Raw genomic sequence first — 11,509 nt, 5'->3', positions numbered from 1 at the left:
TCTCTCCCTCTCTCCCTCTCTCCCTCTCTCTCTCCCTCTCTCTCTCTCTCTCTCTCTATCTCTCTCTCTCTCTCTCTCTCTCTCTCTCAATAAGGCTTGTGTTTGAAGTAGACGCAATATTTAATTAACTGATGCGAGGAAATGTTCACGTTTGTCAAGATGATCGAGCTATCATGAACACATTGCTATCCGCTGATAGCTTTGTGAACGGGAAAATGAGGTGCGTCTGGCAGATGAAGACCTATGTTTATTTCAGCGAAAGTGTATTGTGGGTGGATTTTGACTTTTGAAACCAGCTCATCTCTCATTTCCATGGTAACTTTCTAAATTCTCTTTCCACCTCGTGTTTTAAAATTTTTTCAACTACGCCTTCAGTCTTGATTGATTAGTGTTCGGTACTGTATGCAGTACTTTGGTTGATTTGAAATTGTTTAGCAAATATTAAGTAATCATTACCTTGCAGAAAAACTTTGTATAATATTCTCTGTTTATCCTCAAGACTGACTCTTTTTGTTTTTTGTTTTGCATGCTTAACATATTGCTCTGTTTTCCAAGAGAAATATGTTACAAATGATTGATTGGTTCAAACTGTTGATTCTAACAAAACGAGATTACAGTTAGATCTAGACAGCCAACGGCATATATCAAAGGGAAGAGACTCGTACAATAAACAACTAATGTTGCTGAGAGATAAAGTGGCTTTCCCCTAAAGCATAGATGATGGTTACATTATAATAGCTACAAGATAGAGTGGTTTCCCTAACTCATAGATGATGGTTACAACATAGCTTCGTAGTTTTCGTATTGTTGAATTTGAACTTTCCTATCCTGCATTGGAAAAGACCTAATGTTTACATTTGAGCTGGCATTTGCTTTTATGTTTTCCATTGTGTTGAATTTGAACTGTCTATATTGAATTCATTTGACAATTTTGACATTTGAACTTTCACTGCTGCATTTGAACTGTTTATCTTGATATCTTGTTGGGAAAAGGTGTACCGGTATTATTTTGTAAATGAGAAAAAATGCACATTGGCTATAACACAAGTGTTTCATCTTTCTCAGTCGAAGTTAACTCATGGGGCAGAAGAGGTGTGAAGCTTGCTGCCAAGTCTTGTTTAAACACAATGTTTAATTTATCATATTGTATGAGCTACATCCTATCAACTGATATGCAGTTTATCCTATAGTTTTGTTTTTTCATTGTGATTTTAGTTTTTGAAAGAGTTTTACAGCACTTGCAACATAATAAGATCATATAAGTGCCAAAGATTTAAAAGTGTTACAAGATAGTAAGAAACACCAAAAAACAAGGAGGAAAGATAAGGACGATAGTTGCTTGATAGGAAAGAAAGAGCAAAGTACACCAAAGCACCTGCCAACCACTCTCTGTTTTATTTTTTTTATTAAGGGAGATGCTTTTGAAATATTGTGTGTTCTTTAGTAGCTAAAACATCAATAATCTTAAAAAGTTGTCTCACATGCTCAAATGTCTCCTTTCCTTTTTAAGCATATAATTTGGTTCTGTCCAGTGTTAAAAAATTAATAAAAGCAGATGTTCTTCAGGCTAAGAAGAAATGACATCTTAATTTTTTAAAAACATGATTCAAAGTCTTGTTCGCCATCGTGCAGACTATTTTTTTTCGAGCACTTCTACATCTCACTTTAACACTTTGCAGTTACACAGCCTGCAGTACAAAATACCCCATCTGGTCACCCAGCCAGGAGAGTGGCTGATACTGACTTCTCGGGCTTGGCGCAAAAGTGCGCCAGGTGACCGGAATGGATAATTTTCATTGGCGCATTATAGTGGTAAGTGACCGCAAAGTGTTAAATGTTTCTCACACTGGTCAAATATTCTTCCTTACATCTGTGATATAGTGGTTGGACCCTTCACAGTCACATGCAGAAGGCACAAATTCGATTTCAGCGAGGGAAGGTAATTTATAGAGTCATTTCTATCTTGTGGCTGGAAGGCTGTATCCCTCTCAGTCCAGAATGGCTCTGACAGGTAAGGTCGAAACATTCCATCTCCTAAATGATCTGAATTGTGTTTATAATAAATAGGGGCATTAAATATTTATGATTATTTTCAATAATACTTCCTGCATCTGTCTGTCAGCTGTTCCTGTGGCGCAGCACTAGCCCTAGCTTGAAGCGTTGCCAGTTTGCCCTCCGGCGGCAACTGGCAGTCTTTGATGTGGCTTTGACCTCTTCGTGCATGGTGCTTTGCACACAACGTGGCGAAGCTTACATGGGCTACCTGTCCAACAAGAAGCTGAGCTCTGGCCTTGCCGGGAAGGAGCAGCTTAGCAAGGAGCACACAGTCAAAGGTAGACCTTACACTCTAAAATAAAAAAGGTTTTTATTATTTGTTGGCTTGTGTCTTTTGCTAGAGTAAGTGCCCGAAATTAGGAAGGTTTTGTACTAATAATTCCAGGCTCTTTTCAATAGTTTGTGCATTATACAGGGCTGCCTAAATTTACCAATTTTTCCGGTGGCTAAAGATTCTGGACCTGTTCTACGGCCGTACCAATAAAGGTGTCAAACCTATCGGTTTGTGATGGGTGCCAAGAATAAAAGGGGGAAAAAATGGCTGGATATAGATGGTGCGCAATGCTAACCGTGCAGGGCTGAATTTCGAAAAAACATTTTTTTTCTCAAATGAAATCTTATGGTATTACACGTGCCAGTAAAACCTCAAGTGTCAAAAATAAAGTTTTACATTAAAAATAAAACGTTTGTATATTAAACGTGAGTCCCAACTGCTGGTTCATCTTGGGCTGTGCGAAGCGTGTGGGGGTGTGTGCTTTTCGCGTTACTAGTCACAGCCGCATGGTCTTGCGATGCTAAACGTGTAAGTGATATCGAACTATAATACGTACTATAGTTCACTATGGTGTATGTGCACGCGCTATTCAGAGGCAGACGATTTGCAAAGCTGCCTCCCTCGATTGATTAAAATGGGGCTAGAAAAAGGACATTAATATATTATCAAATGCAAAATAAAGTAGTTCTGCGTCAAATCTTTTTCCTTTAATGAGTATATTTAATGTAGGGAGGATGTCTGCATCACTATGACTCTTAACTTTGCGGGTCCCATAGCCTCACTCACCTTGAGGAATCCCTTTGTTTTGATCTGATTATTAAATCAGCCTCCAAGTTCAACTTGAGTATAAATGTATACATTCCATAGTACTCTTCGACAAAGCATTTTTTATACCGGCATTTCAATTTGACATAGTAACTTTTAGAAGACATTTCAGTTACTGTACTTTAAATATTTTCATTATTTAGATTTATTGGAGTACCTCTATAGTTGCATGTAGTAATGAGAATCTTATTAATGAGAACCCACATTGGGCCTTTGTCTAGTGAAGGTGAACAGAGAGCAAGACGGATTCGAACAATTTCATATTTTGTCTTTTTATCTTGTGTCTTTTGTTGGGTTTGTAGGCGGGTAGAAAATGGAAACCCTCTTTTTTTGTGAGGAGGATCACATTCACGCACATCTATTCCTTTTTTAGTGTGTGTGTGTGTGTGTGTGTGTCTGTGTGTGTGTGTGGTGTGTATATGGGGGGGGGGGGGGGTAGGTTTGACGAGAGTTTGAGGAGAGGACAGTTTTTGTCACTTACTCCATTGCTTGTGTGCTTGTTTCAACTTGCATTGACTTAACTGTTTTAGTTGTAGTAAATTTTAGTTACATTACATACAGTCCTCATTTTTAATTGTATTTTATTTCTTCAGAATATTGTGGGGTTGAGTTAATAAACGACAATGTGTGTGTTTTTATTTTAAAAGTAAAATAATCCAGATCTTCGCGATTTTTTCAAACAGGCTAGTTGTTGTTGTTTGTTATTGTTGTTGTTTGTTTGTTGTAGTTAATGTTACTATTGTCTGGAAGTGAAAAGGTAAGTCTTTATTTTGTTTGATGTAGTGATGTAGTCTTCCAGTACTTTCAATTTTCAGTTTGAGTGCTTGTTTGGTTTGAAGGCTGTCTTCTGGGGTCTGGAGGTGGGATGCTTGCCTCTGGTCATTCCAAAGTTGCAGGTTCGAATCCCCCTCCAGGCCGAGGCCAACATACCACCACTCTCACTCAGACGCACACAACTCTCACTACAATACGCAATTAACAGAGCTCAACACCGGAAATCCAGCGCACAACTGCAATTTTAAAACAAACCCAGAAACCATAAACAAATTCCAAAACAACGAAAAACTCATCAAACCCTTCGGCCTCAGAATCCTTGAGGACCTCAAAAACTTACACTTTTCCAACAAATTCTTTTCCCCGACCTCCCTCCGTGGCACCTCACCAAGGCAAAAGTAGATTTACAGCTGACCACACACAACAAAGAAAGCACAAACACCAAAACTTTTAAAGCAGAATACAAAAAACTAATAGATAAATACCCCGGTGCGGAGCTCATCTTCCCAGATGGCTCCAAAAAAGACAATGAAGTGGGCGCCGCAGCCGTATCTTCCAACAATACACACCAGAGGAGACTCCATCCTGAAGCCTCCATTTTCTCTGCGGAGGCCACAGCCATTGACACTCCGTTGAAAACTCTCCTAACAAATCTTTCCTTATCCTTTCTGACTCTCTGTCTTGCATCACCTCACTCACAAACTACACACTCCTACATCCAAAAATAGTTTGGCTACAACAGAAAATTCATACACAATCCGAACCAGGAAAAAACATCATGTTCGCATGGCTACCTAGCCATGTGGGCATCCGAGGAAACGAGCAGGTAGACGACTTGGCGAAGAAAGCCTCATCCCTTCTGCTGGGATCAACGACAAATACTCTCTCTCAGACTGACTTTAGAAATAAAATAAAAAAGTACACCTCCAGTCTGTGGGAGAGCCACTGGGAAAAACAGAAAAACAATAAACTATATGTTATAAAACCCAAACTAGAACAGCGAAATCCTTCGGACCTCTCCAGAAGAGACGAAGTCATTTTTACTCGATTGCGCATCGGACACACGGCCCTGACTCACAAATACCTTCTACAGGGAGATGAGAAGCCGTTCTGTGTCGGATGCGACACAGGTTTTACCATTAGACACATCTTAACCGAATGTCTAGACTTTGGAGAGATCCGAAGGAAATATTATAAATGCAAGAAATTGCAAGACATATTTTCCGTCGTTGGTCCCAGCAAAATTTTGAATTTTACGAAGGCCATTGGCCTTTATGCCAAATTTTAAAGTAAAATTGTACTATTTAAAATTTTTATTGTTAACTAGAAAATTTGTTTTAGATTGAAAATATATGTATATTTACTCTGATTTTTAAACATTTTAAGATTTAACTACTGACCCGAGCCAGCCGTACAGTGAACTGTTGTGAACAAGACCAACTTGTGTTTCGCGCGCACATATGACCGTATGCAGTTGCGAGCGCTGTAAAACCCTCTCATATTTCTAAAACCTCTGATCTCAAGGAATGTGGGTTCAAGCACCTCATCTTTCATTTAAGAATGAAAAACTTCAAGGGCTCGTATGCACATTGTCCACGTTGTAGATACCAGTCCAATTGCAAATCGAGGCAAAGTAGGCCTACTAATGCTAACCTGAGCCTAATTCAAAATTAATTCCATTTAACGTTTTGGGGGGAAAAGAGCCGACAGGTGCTGCTCTCATGGTGACCGAGTGTCAGCTCACGAAGTATGGTAATGATATACCATCAGCAATTTTAACTATTTTAGGAAGTCTTTAAATTGCTGAGACATATAATCTCTATAATATGGCGTTTAAAAAAGCACCACTGAAGCACTCAAAACAAATGTTGTCCAATAGCCTACAATCAGAAACCTTCAGTTTATATAACAGAATCAGAGCAAAAACAAAGCTATCAGAATTTTATTATATTTGTATTTCTTCCCTGTGTACTGGTACCAGAGTTCGTTATTTGTTGATATAATGATACGGTATTTAAAGATGACCAACGATTTCCACTCATTGTTACAAGCTAGCCTCAAAGTCAAAGTTCGATAAATCCTTAGTAGGAATCCAGGTAAGCTTTGTTGACAGGCATTGCTTCTAAAATGACCAACCTTGCATTTAATGAGTTTAACCAAAGAGTCTACATAACAAGAGGGGCCACTTCTCTCTTTGAGCCAATTAAAAAAGTGTCCTCAAAATTTGGTGGCGCCCTCTTCGCGAACAGAGTTACCCTACTTGAGTTTTTAAAAATCAAAGTGAAACTAGCAAGTTTTGGGATAAATTTCGGAAGAACGCTTTTTTAAAATGGTTACGCTGACAAAAAACCTCTTCCGGAGGAAAGGGTGATGGTTTTCTTCGTTTAATTTGACTTTAGAATGAAAGGCGAGAGGTCATTCAAATAAAAAAAACCTCAAACTCCGCACTGAACGTACCCGAACTGCTGATGAACAGCAGTCGATATGCGCACGCAAGGAGGTGCTATTCCTATTCTTCTTCTGGAAAAACGAAAGAGAGCTTCAAAACAGACTGCAGCGCCATCTGAAGCAAAGAGCATACTTCCTGCGGACACTTTTTTGGCTGAGTGGCCCATCTTGTTATTTACTATCTTTGGTTTAACCTAACCCCCCCCCAAAAACCCCCCACAAAAAAACAAACACAAAAAACAAAAACAAAACAGAAATGCAATTTAGATTAAGACAAAGAGAGGGGAAAACGAAAATGTTATTTTTCCCTTGCACTGTCATTTGTTCAGAATAAATAATACTATTTGCTACTTCTTAAGCTAATCAAAGTAGCCTAGAGTATACAATGAGCTACTAAATTCAAAATGATCGTAGTCATTAAAAGGTTAAAAACCTGCATATCTAATGTTTTAAATAAAAAAAAAAATCTAGTTGCATGCCAGCCCCAATCTTTTAACTTTCAGTCTTCTGAATGGAATAGCCTGATCTTTTTAGATCTGGCAGCGACCCAATCCACAATTTTGATAAAAGACAACACTCATGGGATAGTATTGCCCAGTCCCCATTGAAAAACCCCCCAACCCCAACAATAAACAGGTTAAAACAAAAAACAGGGGGTAGATCTAGATCTAAACGAGAATGAAAAAACAATTTAAAAGTGAGCAGGATAGAGATTTTAATGGTTGGTATCAGCACAGAGAAATATTACAATTAGACTCTACCAGTACTACAACCACTGCTCAAGGTCATGTTGTGTAGGACTACCACTGTTGTTGTGTGTACTGTGTGTAAAATACACTTAACAAAGTCACCAGGCCACTGACACTAATTATACTAGACACGTGAAAGTTTCGGTATCTCTTGTTTCCAAGCTTGTTGTGACACCAGAGTGTGCATGGGAAGACAGTGCACTTGCGCCTCCCATGGTTCGCACGCGCTGTCATGGGCTGTATTGGGCAATGTTATCTGTGCAGGGATCATGGGCTGGGCTAAGCATGTAGGGGAAGCGCAAGATGCAAGATCAAGGAATGCTTTCCGTGTTGTAAGGGCTTACTAAACACCTATTTTCTTGATATGGAAAACACAAACACTGCCATTGTGTGTATTATCTGATAAAAATTCCCATATTTTGAAACTGTTACTCTGCTAAAACACGTTTTGAAATAAATTAGTTTTTTCTCTCTCCTGAAAAATTTGCTAAAAATGCCTATCGTGGGCTGTCGATATAGTGTTTCTAATCTTCCCTGTTTTTATGAAAATCCGTATACTCCAAAAGTTGCAACAACATCAATATCAGATCAATCAGTGAAAGGGGGGGGGGGGGGGAAGAAGAGAGAGAGAGAGAGAGAGAGAGAGAGAGAGAGAGAGAGAGAGAGAGAGAGAGAGAGAGAGAGAGAGAGAGAGAGAGAGAGAGAGAGAGAGAGAGAGAGAGAGAGAGAGAGAGAGCATATCATATTTTTCTTTACAAATTAAGTAACTTTGCATGCTCTCCACCCTATAAACAAAAGTTTGCTTTACCCAAAGCAGACCTGCCACTCATCCCGATTTAATCAGGATATCTCAATTTTTGCCAAATCTCAAGCATACTGATTTTCCCGAATTTGATCGCGTGCATCCTGATTTTGGTGTTCCGTCTGTTGCGCCGGATTTTTCTAAAAACATACTCTGCCTTCATCTCTGTCACGGGAAGCACCCAGTAAGGGTAGCATTGGTGGCCCAGTGGTTAGGCTACTGGACCCGTTATCGTATAGATTGCGAGTTCTGGGGTTCGCACGTAGCTCTGTCCGATGATGTGTCCTTGGGAAAGGCAGTTTTCACGAATTTCCTGTTTGGCTTGGCCATTTCAGAGATGGACATAAAGCTCGGAGGACCTGCCTCTTAAATAACCCAATAGTGTTGACAGGGGCGTTAAACCTATACAATTCCGTCTGTCTTATACCATTTGCACTCGTTAAACTTTATGTCAGTAGGAATTGAAGCATTATTTTCCAAGTTGTGTTTGATCTTTGTTCGCGCGTGTTATTCTAACTGTAATGGAAGTAGTATCGATATTTGGCATTCTGACTTGGGACATTCTCAAGATCTACTTTAGTTTTTGTTTCTACTGAGAATTCTATGATGATGGTCTCATAACTGTTCCAATTGTGACATTCAATGATTATTTATAGTTCTGCTGTTTCTTTCAAAACAAGCTTTGTCCGAGTTCTGGTTAGTCGGGCCCGTCATCAAGATCTGTCAGTAAACTGTTTGAATCGCGCGTTCGCATCACATCTCATGACTTCAGCGTGTGAGTTTCATGTGTCATGAGGACCGTCTGTTGGTCGGTCAACTTAAAAATTCATGTACACTAGTTGAAGCATCTTTTGGGACTTTGGGAAGGGGGGGGGGGGGGGGGTGTTTAGACACTTGGACTAGGAATGCTTGACGTGATACTTCAGGATTTAAAAATTAATAAAACGCACGCACGCACACACACACACACAGTGATTTGTCCTTGATCTCGATTTTTTTTCACCAAATCCGGATTTTTTCCCCCTGAGGTCCTAATTTTTAAATTTCATAGAGTGGCGGGTCTGCAATGAAAATGTTTTTTGATGCCCTGTAACCAATAGAAAAACACATTGTTCTTCGCAAAATAAAATTTTGCTCTTCTTTAATTAAAATAAAATATCTACTAATAACGATTTCTGTGAATAACTTCAGCAACATGCATAGATATACATGTAAAATTGTTTGTCCATGTAGGCAGTGAAGACCATCCTGAGTCAGATGTTAGTGTGCTGATGACTCGTCAGGATGTTGATGTGAAACGAATTTCTGGAAACGGACATATAAATGGTCTTTTTGTTGTATTGCCCTTCCCAGAGTTTGGTGACGGTTGTGCTCAGACCCGCTTGTTGGATTTGTTGTTAAAAGATGAAGTGGAGGAGTTGCAGGTGCGGCGCCTGCCAGTTATCCACCGAGCTGTTGCAGTGGCTGCTGACCGGAAAGGAGGCAATTTTGCTGTGCTTCAGGCTCTTCCAAATGGATGGTAGGTCTATATGTTGCTGTCTTCCTTAATAAACTTTGTTTGATCAGTGGTTTGAAGATAGCTTTTTATGCAATGAGCCCAAAGTCTTTATAAAGGGCATAACTTTTTATCCCAGAGTTTATGAGTTGACAGAGTATTTCGAACTGCTTGTTATTAGTTTAATTAAGCTGATCTTCTTGTCCTTTTCATACATGTGACACAAGTTATTGATACAGCAGTTTCCGCCTTAGATCCTGGTGCTCGGGAGCAAGGAAAATGCGGGACCTTTGGCGAACAGGATCATTGCCGATGCACCAAGGGTAAAATCTACAGTGACCCGTATTTAGGCACAAAACTGGTAAAATGGTTTCCCTTCACTCTACTTGAGATATCTCAAAAACTAAAAAAACCACTGTGTTCAGCATTGAATGTCCTGTTAGAACAATTCTTAACTCAAAATGGTTTAAATCCAACTTTTGGTACTTGTCTTTAGGCACACACACATTTATCGGGGACACGTATCATGCCATTTACTATTCATTAAACAACTAAAACAAAAATTGAAATTTTTGTATTTAGCCGGTTTGTGCATGACACCGAAGATGTGACATTCAGGCTTAACGTATATTCAGACCTCCTGCAAATGTTCTTCAATCTGAGGAGTTATTATTTTAGCTTTTTAAGCTCAGTCTGCATAAATGGAACTTTCTTGTGCATTCAACGAATTGGAGTCATATGTGAGGCATCCTGATGAAAGCAGACGCTCATCAAAATAATGAAATCCCCCCTGTGGGTCGGGGGGGTATATAAATAGACCCACTACCTCGTCTGTAGGAGGTGTAACCCCTTTAATGACGAAGTGTCACACATGGACCCCAACCCCCTGGGATCCGGAAGCGACACCGACTTTGGTGTATCTTCCTCTTCTCCTTCCTTCTTTCTTACTTGTTCTATCTCTTCTTCCACCGCCGACCTCATGTGGAGCAAAACTAGAGGTCACCCATCCCACAGAGTGGGCGCCTCGTTGACCGTGAGGTGTGACCCGTTCGGAGGGCAATCGGGTACCTGATGGTTGAGGTCAGATCAGTCTGCGGACTGTCTCTCGCTGACACACTTCTTTGGCCCATGTTTTCCTCTTAGACAGGAGGGTGGCACAGCCCATGCCACTCAATCGGTTGGGAGGTGAAACCCCTTAAGGCCCTGGATCAATCTTGACGGGAGGGTCTTGCACACTCTCGGAAAGAGTATAACTGCGGAGTAGCCCTGGCACAGCTCCGGCTATCCGATCGATGTGCCCCCTTGTTTTGCTTGATGGCGGGTGGAGAGAAACGGAGCTGAACCATCTACAAATCTTCTATGGAATCACAAAACCCCAAAACCCTTCCCCAGCTCCCAACGTCAAGAAGTTTTGGCTCGCAGAAGCGGGTGCCGCCGCCGGGCCAAGCAAATCATCTATCACTTCTGGAAAAAGGACCTTTATGGTTGCCTCTTCCCTCCCTCTTCCCAGGGAACTTCTGAAGCAGCCATACTTGACCATCCGCAGAACTGATGTGCAGAAAAAGATCACAGGTCTCAACCTATTTAAGACGGGAGAAGCACTAAGACAAGTTCTGGCACCCCCAGTGGGTCGGGGGGATATAAATAGACCCACTGCTTCGTCTGCAGAAGGTGCAACCCCCTCAAAGGCGGAGTGTCGCACACGGACCCCAACCCTCTGGGATCCGTATGCGACACTCACTTTGGTGTATCTTCCTCTTCTCCTTCCTTCTTTCTTTCTTCTTCTATCTTTTCTCCCACCGCTGACCTCATGTGCAGCAAAAAGAGAGGTCACCCATCCCACAGAGTGGGCACCTCGTTGACCGTGAGGTGCGACCCGTGTGGAGGGAAACCGAGTACCTGGCGGTTGAGGTGAGATCAGTCCACGGACTGTCCCTCGCCAACACCCCTCTTTGGCCCAGGTTTTCCTCTTAGACGGGAGGGTGGCACGGCCCATGCCACTCAATCGGTTGAGAGCTGAAACCCCATCAAGCCCTGGGTCAATCTTGACGGGAGGGTCTTGTACTTTCTCGTTGAGAGTATAGCTC

The 11,509-nt window shown here is 41.0% G+C and overlaps 1 protein-coding gene across 2 annotated transcripts in view; it reads left to right on the top strand.

Annotated features, from left to right (window-relative positions):
- LOC101855031 (inhibitor of Bruton tyrosine kinase) overlaps window positions 1-11,509 on the top strand; it is a 193,605-nt gene that overhangs the window by 52,677 nt on the left and 129,419 nt on the right. For both annotated transcript variants that reach the window (XM_005101740.3, XM_005101739.3), the window contains exons 11-12: window positions 2,123-2,333; window positions 9,281-9,446. In XM_005101740.3, the coding sequence (XP_005101797.1) occupies window positions 2,123-2,333; window positions 9,281-9,446 (377 nt within the window). The remainder of the gene's footprint in view (window positions 1-2,122; window positions 2,334-9,280; window positions 9,447-11,509) is intronic.

The sequence above is a fragment of the Aplysia californica genome, unplaced genomic scaffold (assembly GCF_000002075.1).
Source record: "Aplysia californica isolate F4 #8 unplaced genomic scaffold, AplCal3.0 scaffold00296, whole genome shotgun sequence".
In the NCBI taxonomy this organism is placed as follows: Eukaryota; Metazoa; Mollusca; class Gastropoda; order Aplysiida; family Aplysiidae; genus Aplysia; species Aplysia californica.
Note: the sequence above shows the minus strand (reverse complement) of the source record. Positions and strands in the feature narration are given on the sequence as shown.